The sequence below is a fragment of the Morus notabilis genome, unplaced genomic scaffold (assembly GCF_000414095.1).
Source record: "Morus notabilis unplaced genomic scaffold, ASM41409v2 Scaffold650, whole genome shotgun sequence".
NCBI lineage: Eukaryota > Viridiplantae > Streptophyta > Magnoliopsida > Rosales > Moraceae > Morus > Morus notabilis.
The window spans coordinates 34,087-54,457 of record NW_010358427.1 but is presented as its reverse complement, the minus strand read 5'-3'; the positions used below and the strand labels follow the sequence as shown (position 1 = coordinate 54,457).

At 32.0% G+C, this 20,371-nt stretch overlaps 2 protein-coding genes across 2 annotated transcripts; both read right to left on the bottom strand.

Annotated features, from left to right (window-relative positions):
- Nucleotides 1-247: 247 nt before the first annotated feature.
- Nucleotides 248-4,667, bottom strand: LOC21392407 (protein indeterminate-domain 2). Its single transcript, XM_010092483.2, has 3 exons — nucleotides 4,099-4,667; nucleotides 2,916-3,312; nucleotides 248-1,768 (listed from the first exon to the last, which is right to left on the bottom strand). The coding sequence occupies exons 1-3, from the start codon at nucleotides 4,322-4,324 to the stop codon at nucleotides 616-618; spliced, it is 1,776 nt and encodes a 591-aa protein (XP_010090785.2). The 5' UTR covers nucleotides 4,325-4,667; the 3' UTR covers nucleotides 248-615.
- A 6,059-nt stretch (nucleotides 4,668-10,726) lies between these two features.
- On the bottom strand, nucleotides 10,727-16,269 carry LOC21392405. Its single transcript, XM_024161957.1, has 4 exons — nucleotides 16,146-16,269; nucleotides 15,841-15,996; nucleotides 11,325-11,894; nucleotides 10,727-11,220 (listed from the first exon to the last, which is right to left on the bottom strand). Exons 1-4 carry the CDS (start codon nucleotides 16,267-16,269, stop codon nucleotides 10,727-10,729), a joined length of 1,344 nt encoding a protein of 447 aa, XP_024017725.1.
- Nucleotides 16,270-20,371: the final 4,102 nt, after the last annotated feature.

Sequence of the window (20,371 nt, the reverse complement as noted above, 5' to 3'; positions counted from 1 at the left end):
TGAAAATATACATTTATGTGAATGATTGTGATGTTTGAAGAAGATGTGTTCATTTATGAAATGACACCTTTATTTTTATTAATTCTCTAGAAATTTTACAGACTTTATACTTATTCTGGAACACAATATTATTGCTAGATATTGTGTTCAAGAGTTTGTTGTATCTTAGGAGTAATTTGTCATTAAAACTCATTAATAAACTTTGAAAAATTAGGGTAAATAAAACCTTAAAAAAAAGTATTCCGCCTCAAACCCATCTTGATTTCTGATTTCTTTTCATTCTTTTCTTCCTCTACATACAAAATTCTCCAACAAAAGTACTCCAACGTCTTGCACTAGGTATTGTTCAATAATGCATTGCAAATGATTTTACTATGACTGATCATCTCTTGATTATTAGAAAGTTCTTAGCGGGTGGAATTTAAATGTAACTTGGGAAAGTTCAAAGTAAATACCCCAGCCCCAAGCAGGACGTGCTTCAAAGAGATAAAGCACTTTGATAATTGAATAACCTGCAGGAACATATTTTCTTCTGTACTTCAGTTAACTGGAAATTTTGAACTATATAATTTTCAGTCCCATTATACCCCCAAGTATCACAACCAAATCACAATATCAAGGCCTAGTCCAACTCTCGATGGAATCCCCATGTGAGAGCTGTTGCTGCTGCTGATGCTGATGAAATGGATTAATATGATTTATGATTGGCAACCTTTGCTGTTGTTGTTGTACGGATCTCATTGCTTCCAACTGATCCAACCTTTGTTGTTCATGCAAACTGCTTGCTCCTCTTGATTCTCCAATCCCCATGAAATCCACCACTATCCTATCGCCGCCGCCGCGGCCGAACCTCGACGCCCCGGTACTTGGGCTCCTCTCCAGACCACCTTTTCCTTGCAGTACTACACTAGAATTGTTATTATTATTAGTACCATTTTCCTCTTGTAATTCCAAACCACCGCCACTACCCATCAATATTTGACCATACATATTTATTCCAAGGTTGTGATCATGATTCGCCATAGAGCCACCACTAGTATTAGGATCAAACATTTGTGACATCTCTTGTTGAGTAGTCGTGGTGTTAGTACTGCTTCTAGTATTACTAAATCCATGACCATTGATCCCTACAAGATTTGTTTGATGATGACGCTGATGATCATACACGTTGCCCGCAGAGAGGTGGTGATCAGGTCCAGCCATGCTGCTGACAAAGCTCTTTTGCGTCATTGGCGAGTTCATGGTGCTGCTGCTTGCGGTGGCGCCCATTTGGGCTGCTTTCTGAAGCAAGGCCGTGGCGGACATGTGTGCCGAGCCCGGAGACTGGCCGGTGCAGCCGTTTTTGCTGTCTTGGAGGTAATTGGTGAAGCCCGGAGAGTTGCTGGAGCATAGTTGAAGGTTTGATGAAGCCGAGGAAATGCTTTTCGGGCTACCGAAAAGCACGGGGGAGGTGCTCGAGAACATGCCGGAGCCTGCGGCGGCCATGTTGATCATGGACTTGAACGGCAGGGGCATGAGATCTTGGCCGGGATGGACGGGTTTGAGTGGGCTTTTGGGGTCAAAAGTAGTAGGAGTATTGTTGAGGAATTCGGTTGTGGTGGTAGTAGTAGTACTCATCATGGGCATGGATGGCATGAGCTGATCAGGCATTTGAACATGCAAGTCATTTGGTCCCACGTTGTTGTTTGTTGTTAGTCCTTGGTTTACTTTGTTGTTTTCTTCTGCTAACGCATCGCAAAAGGCCCTATGCGTGATAAAGCTGTCTCGCCTGCAAAAACATGGTGAAGTAGTGGGGTTAGATCGTTTCCAATACAAAATGTTAATGCTAACGCTGATACTATATTTCACATAAAAAGATGTGGAAATGACATATTTGATATGCTTCTCATTTGTACTGCAATATACAATGCTCTTTCAAATGTTATCTAGTTTTTGTCATAATCACTAAGCTAAGTTGTAAAGTAAACTTTGACTTTAAAATAATTTGATTGGGTCAATATTTATATGTTAAATAGACCGACCATTAACAATTAAATGTTAAAGTTTGACCTACGATACATTTAATGTCAAATGCACACTAAATTTATTGATGATAAATTTAACATCAAAAGTAGCATCATTTTAAAAAGTAATTTTTCTATTTAAGTTCTAAAATTTAGAGTTGACACGCTAATTTAACATTGCATTAAAGATACTCTTAGATATTAGACATATGCATTTGATTCTAAAATTACATCGAGAATGACAAAGTGGAAGGAAGATACACTCTCTCTTTACTCTAGGAGACACAAAAGCGAGAAAAAGGTTCGAGGCAGAAGGGGAGAGAGAGAGGAGTAATTTAGTGATTTGAAAAAGTATAAAGGGGTACCGAAGTTTACACAGCTGTTGTTGTCCTAATTTTTTTTGTCCAATTAATTGTTTCTAACATTATTTTGAAAATTTATTTAATTGATTAAGTAATTTTAGTATTTAGTATTTACTATGTTGTCAAATTCTTATAATTTAGCCAATATGCTAAAATAGTAGTGGAAGACAACTCCTGATTAATGTCTAATTAAACAAAAAATTGAGGACGACATCTGAATACCAACACAATTATACAAAATGTTATGAAAACAAGAGTACATCAATTTGTTGGCCATTTCCTTTATTATTACAAAAAATATATAGCACCCTCTAGTTGAAAGTTCAACAAAAAATCTAAGCCACCTACCATATCTCTACCTTATATATATAGTACCATCTTATAAACCTTAAATGTGTAGTTATTGCATAATATCAACAGTCATGCATGCAACGTATTGGACTGTCAGAAAAAAATAAAAAAGAAAAAGAAAAAGAAACAAGATCTATCAGATAAAAAAAGGAAAATTAAGCTCCAAGAAAATCAAGCACCGATGATCAGATTTTGGAACCTGGAAAAAATAGTCCCACAATCGCACTTGTACTCCCTAGTGCCACAGGTCTTCTGATGCGCCTTCCAATCAGATTGCACTGCATATTTCTTGGAGCACTTGTCGCATTTCCACTTCTTCTCTCCATGCTTTCGGCTGAAATGCTTTTTGATTCCTGTTAGGTCTCCCAAGGCCCGAGCCGGGTTGTGGTGTACGCAGGTCGGTTCGGGGCAAATGTAGACCCGTTTCTTGGTCTCCGTCGTCGTTCTTTGCCTCAGCTTCCATGGAAGATTGTGTCCTCTTCTATGCAACTGAAGGTTTTGGTCCCTTTGGAACCCTTTGTTGCATATCTCACACACAAAACGGTTTGTTGCCATTAGTGTTGTTGGTGATAGGGCAACCACCTCAGCATTTGGATCTGATTTAGTTAGAAAAAAAATAATATTTGCAATAAATCAATTAATAATTTCCTAAAAGGAACGATAAGACATTATTGACGACATGTTATGAATGAGATTTAGTAGTAAAAAAAGGGTCTTATATATGTATATTCATTACTCTGCATGATGTATATGTGTGGTTTAAATTATAATCAAACAATTAAAATATAAATCTGAATCTATATTTAGATACGTGTTTAGTAATACTCTTCAAATTTTACAGTTCAATTTATTAAAAAAGTTTAAATCACCTCAATTCGAACCACACAAACCTGATAAAGCCTATATCTTAGGGATCATATATATTTCATTCCAAATTTCAATAATATTATTGCATGTACTGTGGATTCCGTGACCCCATGCATATAGCACAAAACAGTACTTGACCACAAAAAGAAAGATTGAAAAGTGGATTCAAGCATGCAAACAGTACTTCTCATCAATTATTGCAATCTCTCAAAGCAATAATTGATCTCTCCTCTTGCTTGCAACCATTATTCAAAACCGCTAATCATTTTTTTTCCTCTTGTAAAACATAACCCATTTTTAGAAAACTCTTAATTTGTTTTTATTATGCTTTTGATTAACTGAGTCAAATCTTGGATGCGTCTATTCTTACATAAGAAGAGCATGTAAATAAATCACAACATGAAAAAAGAAAAATCATGTAACATTAAATGAAGTAGAAAGCTCTAAGCTATCAATTAAGATCTAGAAGTACTATATATAGTTAAATGATTGATGAGGGGTGTGGTCGAATTTGCCTGGAGTTCCCGGAAGATTTCTTTTCTTCTTAGGCGGCTGTTGTTGTTGCGGCGTTGGATGAGAAGAAGAATTGTTGCCGTCACTAGCACCGGACGGTAATATTCCTGATAAATTGGAGCCATGGAATTGATGATTTTGTATCTGCTTTTGCTGAGTCTCTTGTTGAACTTCTTCCCCACTGTTCCCTGAAGCGAAGCTGCCTTCCTCACCTGTGATATTTGACATGATGATGATCTTATCCAAGAGAAAATTTTTGAGATAATTATTATTACAATTATTTTGTCCTTTTACTAGACACAATCTGTTGTTGCTTTCTTTCTTTCTCTCTTTCTTTCCTGTTGTTGGTGCTCTAACTACTAGAAGTGGGGGCTTGTTTTTTTTGGTGAACTGAAAATCAGGAATTCTGCTCTAGCTAGAGGAAGACAAAAACCATGGAAATCTCCTTCATTTCAGGTGAAGAATAATTAAGAGAAGAAGTACTAAGACTGCTACAACCTAGAACTAGTTAATTAGAAGACATTGGAACCTGGTCTTCTTTGGCCTTTATATATATATTCATAAGAGACAAGGGGTAGGCAAATTGCCTTAATTTCTTAACACAGAATATGTATATATTGACATTTATGTTATTCCTCCCTCTCCCTCTTTCCTTTTCTTTTCCTTTTTTAAAAAAAAAAAAAAATTTATTTTAATTATTTTGTATTTTTTTAATTTATACATATTTATTTATATGTATATATGTAATCAATGGACTATTAGTGATTAGATTCTTAAGAATTAGTTGATGCCTCAAGGTCAAAGTGTCATTTATTAGCGATTTGATCGATGAAGAAATTATTGGCAAGTATAATTGGAATAATATTAATTGTTCTTATTTCTTTATTATATATTAGCAGTAGTACTATTACAATCATTAATCTGAGTGGGAGTATATATATTCTATTTAGGCGCTAGCTTATAAATCTTCAGCAGGGGGAAAAAAAGCCTATAAATGAAGACAATACAATAGCACTGTTTCGCATCACTTTTGCATGAAGTTATATAACTTTGTATATGCTGAAATATTTATATTAGTAGTAATTAAGCTTCAACTTTAATTAGTTCCCTAGAATATTCTTTCTTATGGATTGCCATTCATGTCCAAGTTCTTGTAATGAGCAAAAAGATACACGTAATATATGCACATATAAAAAATGAACAACTGCAATATATTAATTCTTTGCACTTAGTCTCGAAATCCATGCCCTAATTATTATTAAAAACTTATAAACGATAAAAATTTAATCTAAAATTTGGACTTTACGTGTCACAATTACCAAAACATGCGAATATGTTTTGGAGTTAATGAAGATCGCCAATTGGTTTTACTAGTCCTTATTGATAATAAAATCTACTGTTTAAAACCCATGTTCATTTTAGCTTTATAGGGCCTATGTATAATTTACCTAAAACTTTCTTATATTAGATTACTATGACCAGATATACACATATATACATGAAAAATAGAGAAAGTTATGAGATTTTTTCTGATATGCTAACTTACGGGTAAATTAAGTAGATTTAACGGTCTATATGCATAAAATCACATAAAAAAAAACGCAAATCTAATGATAAAAAAAAATCTGTCATTTCAGTACCTTAAATTTAAGAGAGAATCTCTTTAAAGTTGTTAATCTAAAATTGTCAGCCATATTTGAAACAGCCAGTCTTTTCAAATGTAATCAGCATCTATGAGTCTCTCTTAATACTGTATATGTCATGCTTTCTTACCAAACCCCAATCATGACTAGATTACCTTTGTTTTTTACCATGTATAATATTCCAATACACGTCGGTAATTATAAACTGATCCTCAATTTCAGAGCAAAAGGAAACAAACTAAAAGTGTGGATGCTGTGTTAATTGGTGCCGAACTCGTTGTTTTATTTGATACAAACGATCAAGAACAATCAAACAAGCAAGTGTCCTTTATTTAAAGTTTTTTTGTAACAAAAATATCAAACAATACTATTAATAACTGTCACAAAATTAAAGATGCCCTGTTGCTGCTTTGTTTTCTAGGTCCGGTTCAATACAATTAGTGAATAACGACATTAGCTATGTGCATATAATGATAAACAAATGCATTAGGCGAATTTTATAGTTGTATATATAGTTAGTTAATTTCAATTCTTTCAAAGCTAAATTCTACATCATATCCACACAGAAGTGCGTGTCAATTGTCAACTTACATCTTTTCCAAATTTTTTAACTCTTAGGTGACTCAATTCTTGTCATGTATATCCAAAAACTTTATATTCTATAATCTATTGATCAATATGAATTACATATATATATATATATAATATTGTACATGTTTTGGGACGGCAGTGAACGTAGATTATCTACTAGCACTAGATATAAAGTCTATACTCTAAAGTACATAATTCTCAAAAAAAAAAAATCTAAAAAAAAAAAAAAAAAAAAAAAAAAACTTAAGGAATCGGAATAATAAATACAAAGGTAAAAACTAAGTAAAGACCCAGAAAGATAAAAATATTATAAGGGAAAAACTCATACACAAAACTCCAATATTAACGGGTTTCCTAGATAATAATCACGAGCACTCTCAGACCCGAACTCTATATATCTCATAATTAATTATGTACTTGTTTTTTCCTCCTATATGTGATTTGGATGGCAATACATATATGAATAGCCTGCAACGTCTAAACTCTTTTTTTTTTTAGCTCAATAGCGTATAACTAATTAAGAACTATATAAAAATCTGAATTCTAAGTTAACTCACATTATAATTTGCATCTTATAACATGGTACGATTTTTGGAATTTTTCTTGTACTACATACGTTTTCTTTAGTTTTGTTCGTTTTGTTTAAACCTTATCTCATGAATATTAAACGAGAAGGGCATGCATAAACGGTAAAAACTTTTTTATGCTTCAATTTCCAAAAACATTACAGGAAACAACAAGCAGCCCGGCCATTATATAATATTACAACAATATTGACACAGGTTATTAATTAAATATATAATTAATGTAGTCATGAATTCAAACCAAATAATGGGCTAATTAAGTTCTAATTTCCAGTCAAATAATTTCAACAAAGAGATGCTTTTCTTTAATTCCTTCCTCTGAAAAAGTTCTACTAATATACATATAGACAAAGAAAACGTCTTAAAAGTAGCTTGGGAATTATCGATGAAGATCGATGCTTTTTATGAAGCTAGCAAATGTCAACACAAGAATGTCGAGACAATCATGTTCCAACGTTATACGGCATTTTTCATATACAACATAAACCGAACCAAATGAACAGATAGAATTGTTTAGTTAATTAAGACGACCAAAGCCGCTTATTATAATATTGTTTATAAATGCTGTCTATTTCTTAATTAACACTTGACTGGGTTTGCTAAGTATTGACATATAACAAAGCGACCCCATAGATAAATTCAACAGAAAAGACGTACGTCTCATGTTATAATGTGTTGTGTGTGTATTCGAATGATTCTTGATTTTATCAATATATTTCTCATGTGAACGTGCTATATGGCTATAAACGATAAACGACAAGGATAGTCTATAGTTTGATATAGACATTAAATTAAAATATAAAAGCAAAAAAATATATAAGGTACTATTTTAGCAATTTACGTAGTCAATGTGATCATGAAGCACCAACTTTCTCCATTGGTTGTTACAAAATATTAATTACCAAGCACGGCATTGATGATGTAAATTTTCATAAGATAGTAATTTAGTAAGAAATTCGGCCACCGCACATAATATTTAGGCGTCCAAACATAAACTGCAAATATATAATGTTGATCAATTTTAGGCATACTAAAATTTGGACTTAGGGCTAATCTTGAGGAATTCTCCACCTCCATTAATAGGGCTTTCAAAGAACTCAAACCTCCAAATTAAAATATCAAATGTCAAATAAATCATCCATACTCCTCAAATTTTAATTATATATATATATATATGCTTAAATAGAAAAAAAAAAGATTACCATTGATTTTGAATCCCCCAAAATATAAAATACCCACACTAACCCACCAACAAGATGATTTTTTTTTCGAACTTGAAGTGGGAGATCTGAACTCTCCACCTCATGGTGAAGTTATAAGATGTGAAATTATCGTTAAATTATACCTGTAACCACTTAACAACACTCAGGCTACTAAGGAAAAATAAAGGAATAACAAATGACTAATTTCATATTCTAACAAATAATCGAGTCATTCAAAATATAAAATAAAAGGAATTAAATTACGTTAACCTTAAACTAAATTAAAGCCAAAAACTAAACATAAAATATCCAAAAACTAATAAAAAAACCGTATTGGCCAATACCATTCTACCACGCTTTCAAATTAACGTCCATGACGATCAACGTTATCAACATAAACTTGGCGACTTCTTTACTATTAGCATGTTAATCGAACCTATAAACAATCGCGTCAGTGATAAGAATTTATGAGTTAGTACTATAAATTGACTATAACCAAATGTTACGTTCCGTAACCAATAAAACTAAGATAGATGTAGACATATCTAAGGAGCCTTGACCTTAATTGATGATTTGATGTGATGATTTTTGAGGAACTCAAACATTGCCATGTTATTTTACCTAACTCAAATTACAATTCAAACTTTTTATTACAGTATTTTCTTTCACAAAAATTCAAATTTAACTTTTTTATTACAGAATTTTCTCTCATATACTAAACTCAAGTTCATAAATCAAATTTGAGAAAATAACATACATAATTGGTATGTCTCATAATCCATCCACACCACTCATATTTTCTTCATACTATAGGAAATATATTACAACTTAGTCTCTAAAAATAAGGGAAACACTAACCCGTTACACTAGCCCACCAAAAAACACGGGCATATTACTAGCTAACAAATCAGAATTGACTCATCCGAAAAGTAATAAAAGGAATTAAATAGCATTAACTAAAATAAAAGAAGCCATTAAAAACTAATACTAAACATAAAATACCATATGATTGAAACTAAATTTCGGCTAATTTGAAACCCTAGTTCTTATAAAAGAAAAATCGTTATCTTGTAAATATTCACACCTTAGATATTTGAAAATTCTTTTGGGTCAATTTTATTGAAGAAACAAAAAAAAAAAAAAGAAATAAAATTTTTGTTTTGAACGGAAAATGAAAAAATGAATTGGCTGTCCATTATTTATAATTTATTGTAGAATATTTTAAAACTATTTATCAGTACTCGTTAAAATATAAAAACTATTATTGACACACTTCTTAATAATTTAAGTTTTTGGGATTGATTGATAAACTAACATAGTATCAAAGCGAGAGGTCTTGGGTTCAAACCTTCATAATTGTATTTTTTATCCCCATTTAAAATTGAGAGAATGTTAAAATATAAAAACTATCGTTAGCTCACCTCTTTACACTTAAATTGTTTAGATAAATTGGTAAACTAACAAATACTCTTCATTGTTGAATAGCTGGATTCGAGATAAAGGAGACGAAAATTATTACGTGCTTTGAAAAATCTATATGATGTAAAATTTTCGTAGACGACACGCATGTATACAAGCAAAACCAAATGAAACAAAAACGATACATCGTTTGTCGTTTTAGGATGGACCTGATTTTGTTATTATTAAAATTTTCTTCTTGAAATAAAAGACATGTTTCACTGTTTCCTGTTCCGGATGCATCACATAAGCATCGACATGTTATTTCAAGTTATTGATCACACGACAGGTCGTTTCCTCGTCTTTAAGCGACGTGTTGTTTTCAATTCAAGGCTACGCCAAACATGACAATATCAATATGCCGCTTTCTTTTTAAAACGACGTGCCTTTGCCGGAGTTAATCGGATGGAAATCCCTAAAATTTTCCCTTCCTTCACAGTAGCAAAAAGAAATAGGATGTGTTTCTCTAGTTGAACAACCACAAGTTAAATCTTTCTCCACCCCCACCAAAAAAAAAAAAAAAAAAAAAAGTTTTACACGACTAAAGTTTACGTCATTCAATACTATATAAACGACAAGTCGTTCTCATGATGAAACGAGAGGAAGAGTTTGGTTTGTCAATTGATATATTATAATTCGCAGATGACATGTTGCCACTTTCTTTTCCATGTCAAAGACACCTTTTTTTTTTGATGAAGAAGTCCGAGGAGAATTCAAACGACATGGTTTGCAAAGCAAATGGGATATGGATTTCTAGTTAGCATTTTGCACTTTGTTTTCTGTTTATATTTTAAGAGACTTCTTTAGCAGACCAACAAATATGGTAAAAATTATACCAGAGAAGCAGCCACAAGTTTTTGTACATTCATTCATTGAAGTGGGAAAAATTTTTAAAACAGAACAACAAAAGAGAATTTAAAACCAAAACTCCAAATGTAGGAGTAACCTCCAAATTTTTGGCAACAAGATATGGAAAGACAAATAGCCAGATCAAATGGAATGAGAACAAAAATTAACACTAGAATTTAAATCCCGGGGAAAAAAATACTAATATGATTCATGCTAGGCAGGGTTTGGCCATTCTCTTGCTCCAATTTAAACCACACTCTAGCTACTATTACTACAAACCATACACCATTATCCTATGTTGTATCAAGCCTTTGAGTTCTTTTGTGAAGGGACTTTAACCCTTTTCCATGTCCTTGTGTTGGAGAACTCATCTTCAAGTGCTTCCAAGGCTCTTTTCGTCATCGGCCGCTCTCTTATGCCTTTCCTTCGACTGTCAAGCACAGGCTGATTGTCTTCACTAGTCACATTATCAGCTAGCAGATTCAATGTCCGAGGAATATTCTGCCTTGTTTCTTGTGATGGAGATGATGATTTTTTCATGTCTGAATCACCATTGTTCTGTAACTTGTCTATGCAAGGAATGTTCAAGTCAATCGGTATCCTCTTTTCGCGCGAACCGTAACTGTTTTGTGTCATGTCTGTCTCGGTTTCTGGTGAAACATAGGGAATGTTCAAGCCAAATGTATGTTTCTGAGGTGGAGACTTTACTGAAGTGACTTCTCCATCCAATCGAGCATCGTGGACAATGCCCCCGTCGCTCCCATCTCTGTTATCGCCTTTCCCTAATGAGCTAATAGCTGATGAATTCCTTGATTGATGACAAGTAGATTCCTCTCCATGGTGTCCCTTTCCAAAGAGAGATTGTTTTTAGCTCTGCAGTTTGAGTTTTCATGGTTATTACTAGTTAAATTATTCATTCCACTAATCAGGTGCTTCTTTGCTGGACTTTCTTGATCTTTCATGGCTTCCATAACTGGCTCTAGGCCATTAGTTGAGTCATGAAATGTTCCATTTCCAGAGATGTTTTCTGCATTGTCTTCTGACTTCTCAGATGAAATTTCTACATTATCCACACTGGTAGTTTGAGCAGGTAAATTCCTGACTTTTCTGAACTTGAGCGATTTCGCTTCGTCAAGCATAGCACTAGTATCCATAACCGTGAACTTCTTTCGCCCAGGTTCTAGAGCTTGCTTCCTTTGGGACCCGAGAATCGTCGGCTCAGATGCCACTTTGTTAAGAACATCAGTAACAGAATCAAAGTATTGCTCGCCTTTAACAAGTGTACTTGAAAACTTATGAACATCATACACAAGAAAAACCAAGGATTGGTCTAGTCCGAGCGTCTTGTGATCCTTCACTCGCTCTGAGTGCCAGCCTTTCGCCAATAGGCGAGGCCAAACTGCTTTCCAGAAGATTTCTTCAAACTGGGATTTTCTTAACCTTAAATTCCCTTTTAAAATCTTGATAACCTCTGCATTGGTAAGGGAATAGTAAGCATTGGTAAGGGAATAGTAAGCATTGGCCAATACCAACCGCTTTTACAAGTATTTTGATTCCAACAATATTCCTCAAGGTGAATATATAGTCTTTAAATGAAAGTTTTCCTCTGGAGAAATTAAGGGAACTCTGCAACAGATTACAGTTATTCATAACACATCAGTAATCATTAAACTGTTACAAGTTCAAAGAGAAATTTCTCTTATTCATTAGTGTAAGAAAATTACAATTTGACATCATTACATTTTACTATTTACTCATCTACTTATAACATGGTGATTTCTAATACTATAAAAGAAGAAAAATACCTGAACCAGTGCATCATGCAAATCCTTTGATACAAGAGAAAAAAATCGCGCAAACAACTTCTCATGACGCCACCCAATAAATATCTTCTCACCAACTGTTAATTTACCAATTCATCCCAAAAGCTTAAGCTATTAGGAGATGGGCTAACAATAGTCTTATACTTTTAACACTCCCTCTCATGTGTGAGCTGAATAATGGGCAATCGTGTAGGTAAATTAATTGAAAAGCCCAATACATGAATATTTAAACCCGAGATATATTAAAGACCCAACACATGATGACAATTTAAATAGGAATAAAGAGTGCAATTATGGAGGTTTGAACTCATGACCTCACGCTCTGATACCATGTTAGTTTATCAATCCATCCCAAAAGCTTAAGTTATTAAAAGGTGGACTAACAATAGTCTTATACTTTTAACACCAACTGCTATAGGAGGATTAATTTTGAGTTTTTTCACGCACTTCTTAAAAAAAAAGGAATCTGAGATTTCCCTCATTTCCATAGAACTTCCCATAATAGAAACGCTGTATATCCCTTACTTCCTTGTTAGTCCCAATAAGCTTCTTCAAAAGAATGAAATCTTTTTCGGGGAAAATATACATACCAAGGAGTAAACTCTCCTACTCAAGATCTGTCCAGGTAACTCCCAAGGAGCTGTCAGCACTTGAATCCAAATGATCATTTATGATCTTATCATTTCCCAGTACTTCAGGTTTAAGTTTTTGAACTTTCCATTTTCGCGATTTGGTGAAGAAGAATTTGGAGAAAGAACACACATTTTTCCGTACCGAGGGGTGGAATATCTGCCTGGTACATTTTACCAACACGTGAAGAAAAGTTTCCTGGCTTCTTCTTCAGAGCTTCTGATTTTTTTCATTCTGGTGAGTGTAAGTGGAAAATGTACCTGTTGGGATCATTTGTTAACATTGCAGAAGAACTTGATCAACTCGGAAATCGGAATGAAGAATATGATCATGGGATTCTCATTAATTAGTAGATGAAAGTGTACTTTGATAAGAAAATATTTACTGAGGGTATGTAATGTATATACCCTGAATTTGGATAAGCTTCTGTTTCCTAGTACTGTATATGTTAATGAGATTTCTCTTTTGTCTTTGTGATTTAATAACGAGAATTAGATCTTCTCGATCAGAAGTCCACAATCTGCAAAATGCCAATGTGATCGGTTTCTTCTTCTCTTAATTCATCATGAGTATATAGTATATATTGTTTAACACGAGCAAATAAAATCTGATTCAGATTAGATAATTGGAATTTTATGTAGAGATATTACACATTCTAAAGTTTTAAATTTTACCCTCTAAAGACAATGAAGTATTAATTTTGCCAAACCATACGTCCCATGAAACCTATTTTTTTTTTCTTTTTTTGGTTCAGTGGTTAAACAAAGACATCGAAAGAAAAGGCTAGCTCTTGTATATATGTACGTATCTGGTGAAAGAAAATCAATTTCTCGTATTATTTACTCGTCACAAAAATTTATAAAAAAAAAAGAAAAAAGAAAAAGAAAATATTTTGGGAAGTAAAATCCACATGGAAATTTCCAAGATAATGCATGAAACATGACACACACACACTATCTTCATCTTCATCGTAACCTAAAAACCAAGATTTCTAAAATCGGACATTATTAAAGAAGAAGTAGAAGAGGAGAGAGAAATAGAAAAACAATCCTCGTATAAGACCATTCATTGAGCACAGAACCTCAAAATATTATAATTATATGGAAAAAACGTTGAGAAGAAAAAGAATATACACACATGTATATATGGAAAGCTAAAGTTCTTTTTTCTGTCGAGAGAGAGAGAGAGATTTCTACGCTTCATTTTTGGTATGGGAGAATTCTGCCCTACCAAAATAATGCAGCTCTCGATTTTTTTATTTATTATTTATTTATTTTACGTTGTTGAGTTTAGAAATTGTTTGATTCTAATACTGACATTAGTAAATGCTATTAACAGATGTTCCCTATAAAAAAACTCAAAAGTACTCCCATTCATCATCATCATCTCTCTCTTTTTATTTTTATTTTTTTAATTTCGTCTTCGTCAGTACATCCCTTCAATATTTCATCGAGTAAAAATTAAGCCACAATTTTGAAACGTTTTTATATAAATTAACATATTTTTGAATCGATTGAAGCAAATAGCTTATTTAATAGTAAATATTTATTTATCAGGTGTGAATACATTATTTGTTCCCTGAATAAATAAATATATCTATAAACATATTATTTACTTGAAGAAGGTTTTAAAAATATGTTATTTTTACTCCATGTGCGGTATGATATGCCATATTGAACTTGGGGCTCTCCACTATTCGTAGATGAAAATGTCCATGACATCTTCTACACTTTCACGATATTATTCATATTTTAAAATCTCGATATGGATATAAGGGGAGATATATTCTTCTTGGCGTGCCTATTAAATATCCACAATGTCTAAAAAAATTCGTAAAATATGTAAATATCCGTAAATAACTAGGATATTTTTGGAAATGTCCAAAAACCTTGGAATTTTTTTTTAATAAAAATCAATTTTATAGCGCATTTTTCATATTTTTTCAATAAAATGTGACTTAATTAGTTTTTAAAAAATTTCCTTTTTAAATAAACTATTTATAAAAAGACATGGTGTGACTCAATTGAGTTAAACTAATGAGGATTCTATAGCCATGAGTTTTGATTCCACGAGCTTAGGAACATAGCAATTTTCATATGGCTATCCATACAGTTCCCACATGAGAATCTACTTCAAAAGTACAAAACTAAGATGATTTGTATGATATATTAGTGTATCCTCCACCACAGATCAGTGTTGAAGTGTAATTACATATCCTTGAAGACTAGTAATCAAGTTCGATAACCAACAATATCCAATTTATGGGTTAATAATGGGAAGAGATTAAGAAATATACATGTGGAACATCAACAACTACACCCAGAATTATTCAAAGATAATATTTTGGCAAATGTATTATTTAGATCAAGATCGGAACCTACTTAATGCTTTCTAACCTGCTATAAACTAGTTTTGGTACAAAAGCACTTTAAGTCTGTGTGTACTATTAGTAGTTAATTTTTATGTAGTATATTGAATTATTGTACCTTGTTTATAATGAGTGTGTAAAATTATATTTGAATCATAATCCATATATAATTATAATAATTTCTTACTATACTATTCAACATAACTCTCATATTCTAATAAAAAATGTAATATTTTTGTTATTGAAGTAGTTTAAATTAAATAATATTAATTGTTTTAGCATTTTGTACACTTTCAATAAAAAAATTTAAAGTTTTTTCAAGGTATCTATTTTTTTTCTAAAATATCCGTCAACATCGACATTTCTGTCGATATTATCCACAAATCAAAACCTCGACTACTCCATCAACACCGACATTTTCATCCATTCCACTACGTAGTGGCGCTATTAGTTTCCATACATTCACCCTATCCACCATTTGACGTCTTCTAAGGCAAATGGAGACCATATACAAATACAACCACAACCCTTGGATATATTTTCGACATAAAATGAAAAACACACGTAAAATAAAAAGAATGTCTGTAAGACACTACCAACAGCATACTGGGAAACTGGCAATAACCCACCATTGATCAGTAATGTCCTACTATGATACTGAAGGTAGTCTGATATAACACTGGAAATTCTAGCTGTCGATGAATTTTTTCCGCAATCCACTGCACTACCAAAAGTAACCTTCGGTGATACCACTGATTTCGGTACCAAAATGCTAAACAAAAATCACACAAAAAAAAAAAAAAAAAAAAGAAAGAAAACCAACTAAAGAGAAAGTGGAGTGAGGCCAGGAGCACCACAGAAATGACAAAAATTCTGTTGCAACGATAAGATTTCACAGCACCGTAAGGAGCTCGCCTCGTGCAAGTTATCGGCCCCAAGGAGCTGACTGGATCTTCCCAGCAAGATCTCCTTGACACCATGAGGAGCTCGCTTAGAATAGGCCGCTTCAAGTGTTGCGAGGTCATTGTTAGTAAGATCAAATTTCAAAATTGAAATGCACCACCGTAGGTGATGGATATCTCATTATCTCTGACAATAAGCGGAGATCACACTGGTAGAGGGGCAGCGGGAAAATAGAAAGAGAGAAAAAGAAAGAAAGATCGCTAAAACTTTTGACACCAAACATCATTAACATTGTTAAGATTTTTAACTTCGAATTTTGTTAATTTTTTTTAATAAAAAAGGATCGTTGAAGACTAATTTTGAGCTTTTACAATTAATTATTATTATTTTTATTTTTTGGATTTGAAGGTTGGGATTTGAACTCTATGTCTCAAAATAGAGTCTGTTGTAGATTAACCGGAAGGTCAATCTAGAGATTTAATTGTAACTAGTAAATCGACTAATAATATAATAGACGCATTATACATACATAACGTACATTATGTGTACCTACAAATGTGATATGTGTGTAAGTGTATGTGTGTAAGTGTATGTGTATGATGTCTCTAGTACTTTCCCCCTTCCATCTATCGGTAATGACAATTACTTTGAGTCTCGACTAATATTATACGGCATATCAAAGCCCTAAATATTGGCCACTTTGATACAAACCACTTAAGGATCATAATCATTAAATTGTAAGAAAACATGCGGATACACTGAGCTATCTGCAAATCCCACAAATCTGATACGATATTAATATTATAAATTAGGAGATATGTACACTGTACAGTTGACAAAGAACAAACAGGTTCCTTTTGTCTTTGTCATATAATTAATCTGGTATTAATCTTGGATGACGTTGCATGAATATTAGCACTTGTGGTAACCAAAATTTTCATAATTAAAAAAGACAAAAAAAAATGTCAATCATCCATTTTTTTTATCTATAAAAAGTAGTACCGAAAGAACTAATTAAAACATCGGAATTAGCTGGTAGTTTAAGCTAGGAGATCGTTGAAAAACAAAGCAACAAAGAAAAAGAACGGCATTATTGAATAATTAATATATTTTGTTGCTTAAGATATATATTTAGAGTTTATGAGCATTGGATGTCCCTAGATTCAGAAAACCTTAGATTAGATCAGATCAGCAAAGATGCCCACTAGAGATTTAACCAAGTGAAAGGCGGAATCTTAACAAAAGTGGGAAGCTGGTCCCAGATATGCATACCAACTTGGTACATATAATTAGTTAACAAATATACCACTCATTATTAGCTTGTTGTGGTGCGAAATCCTTAATCATTATGCATATTTACGTGCAAATGAAAATTAACCCCACTAATTAATTAGATCATCTTTAATGTAAATGTTAATGTATACCAATGTCATATTTAATATTGGAAAATGTAAAAATGACATATTTAATATGTTATTTTTATTTGTACTCTTCTAAAAACTAAATAACAGAGATAGACGTATTTTTAAATCAGTGCATATTTACATAGAGCTATCATGATTATGAAGGTGTAAAACAAATAATAACTACAATTATTGACAGCTAGTTTTTCTGCGTGATAGAACACAGTCAATTGTTTTTTTAATTAGCTAAACAAAAGTCAGGTTCCAGATCATTAAAGCTTTTAATTGCAAGAAATGCCATTCCCATTAGATATTAATATATCTTCAGCTTTTACTTTTATTGATCATTTGACGTTGAAAGAGTCTTAATTAATAAAGGTTGTATTTTTCATTAAGCATGGACCACAAACAAGTGATCATTTTCTCTAAACAGTGGTTCCACGAGGGTGTACGGTCAGTTGAAGAAAAAGGTCCAATTATATTCACTGAACTTTTGTTAATTAATGCAAGTAGCGATGACCTTGGAACATATATCACGATTTGGTAATATAAAATTCGGGGGATATTTATTCTTTTAGCAATGTTAATATTCCTTTCTAATTATAAAAAAAAAAGTTAATATTCCTTTCTATACAGAATATGGGGGTATGGAGAAAGGTGTTAATATAGTAATGGTGGTTCTATTTACACATTTTTTTCTACTTTTTATATACACTTTTTATATACACACTTCACTTAATTTTAAAAGAATTAAATTTACTTTTTACACACCGTTAATATCCAAAATTACCCTTTAACTATTTTTATAAGATTATTAATTCTTAAACATATTATTTTTCTTTCCGCACCCACCATTTTATTTTAGTTTGGCATTTTGATATTATCATTTCTTTATTTCTCTTTTCTTTTAAAAAAGTTTTGGACATGAAGTTTTTTCTCTTACATAAAGAAAATTTACTGTTGCATTTTTTAAAAAAAAATAAAGGACATAAATATAAGAATAATGACAACATAATTGTTATATCTATTGAGGTATTGATAAAAAAGACAAAACGGGAAAAAAAAATAGAGAGAGACAATGAAACATAAAAAGAATAAAAACAAAAACAATGCAACGTTATAAAAACTAAAGGCGAAAATGAAATGGTCATCCTTTAATTAAAAACAATATAATTAGTAAAAAAAAATAAAATTTGGGATAATTGTATGTGGGTGTGTTGAAAGAAAAAAAATATGTACATGTAAAAAAATATATGTAATTACTTTTCTTTTATAATAAAATTTGATTATGTAATTAAGTCATGATAATTGTCTCTTTTTTTTATCATTTTATGTGAGGGTCCTTTTGTCATTAGGAATTAAAATTTAAAAGGGGTGTGGAGAGTAAAAAAAAGGTGTGTCAACAGAACCACACATATAGTAATATGTATAGTACATTTCTTCATGAATCACAAATTACATACATACAGTACGTATCACAGTCATAAGAACAAGAAAGGATTTCACGACTGTTTTTAATGGTGATGAAAACTTTTTATGACCCTTTTTTTTCATGACCATTTAAAAGCGGTCGTGAAAATCTCATCACCAAAATTAGTCTTCATATTTAATGATGGTTTTATAACTGTCATAAAATGTATGCATATGATGTCATGGAGTTAATTAGACTTTTTACGACTTTTTATTTTATTTTATGAAAACGGTCAATAAAAGTGCCACTATATATTAATTACATAAAGTAACACTGTTAATGGCAATTTTTGCAGAAACTATTATATAAAAAGGCCTATAAAAATTATTTATAGTCAAAATCAATAACTCTTTACTCAAACAACAATTTCTTCGATTCTTCATAGATTCAAAAAGCTTTCAAATTTCAGCGAAATTTAGAAGAGATGAAAAGATTTCTTTTTGAAGAGTTTTTGTAAAAAGGATTTTTTTAAGGGGAAAAAAGAATGCTCGAAATCTTAAAAGAGACGGACGAAATTTAAGCAATTTGTGAGAGGCAGAGAAATTAAAAAAAGAAATAGAAACAAACAATTCACTTTTTTAACTATTCAAACTTTTGATACTTTTAATAACGAGTATTAAAAAACCGTCACTAAATCTTAACTCTTTCTCGATACCATATTTTTTGTTTAGGGATTTTTAAGGAAGGTTTTTAATAAAAATCGTTAAATATGCTAGCTAGCTACTTGATTTTCTAACATAATTTAGCCTTAGCCACAGCCGTCCATCATCGATCATTGATAACATTAGTTTGTTTTGTTTGTTTCACATATAGTAACCATGTTAAAAAAAAAAACAAAACAAAACAAATTACATTATGAAGAGACTTTCAAATTTCAATTATAAATAAGTATTAAAAGCTGAAAACGAAAGACAAATCAGGAAGTAATGAAGAAACTGACCGGTAATTAACATGGTAATGGCAAATATATAGTACTGTTTGGACGTTTCTGCACATGCATGGAACAATTCCATGATATTATAATATATATTCTAAGTTCGAAGTTCAACCTTGCTAGAGAGATGAAATTTGGTGTAGCTGTATATAATATTATAGGATTAAGAGGATATGTATAAATATATATATATATATATAGCCTCATAAACAAAGAGGCTGCAGGATTAATTAATGTTGATGGATATATATTTTCTTCTTCTCCTTGCGGGGGCATGTGCCTTTTTATCTACTTAAAATGTAAAGTATTGTCCAATTTAGTAATCTAGGTTTCCGTTACTCCTCGTTCATCAGTTTCATTTGTTGTATATTTTTTTCTTCTAATACTAGTTTAGGAAACTTATTGTCTGTGTATTT

Coding starts and splice junctions, on each gene's coding strand:
- LOC21392407 (XM_010092483.2), bottom strand. CDS start 4,324: ATGTCAAATATCACAGGTGAGGAAGGCAGCTTCGCTTCAGGGAACAGT. Junction 3,313..4,098: donor AAATCTTCCGGGAACTCCAG/GCAAATTCGACC, acceptor TAACTAAATCAG/ATCCAAATGCTGAGGTGGTT. Junction 1,769..2,915: donor TGTGGGACTATTTTTTCCAG/GTTCCAAAATCT, acceptor ATGTTTTTGCAG/GCGAGACAGCTTTATCACGC.
- LOC21392405 (XM_024161957.1), bottom strand. CDS start 16,269: ATGACCTCGCAACACTTGAAGCGGCCTATTCTAAGCGAGCTCCTCATG. Junction 15,997..16,145: donor CACGAGGCGAGCTCCTTACG/GTGCTGTGAAAT, acceptor TACCGAAATCAG/TGGTATCACCGAAGGTTACT. Junction 11,895..15,840: donor AGTTTCCCAGTATGCTGTTG/GTAGTGTCTTAC, acceptor TTACCAATGCAG/AGGTTATCAAGATTTTAAAA.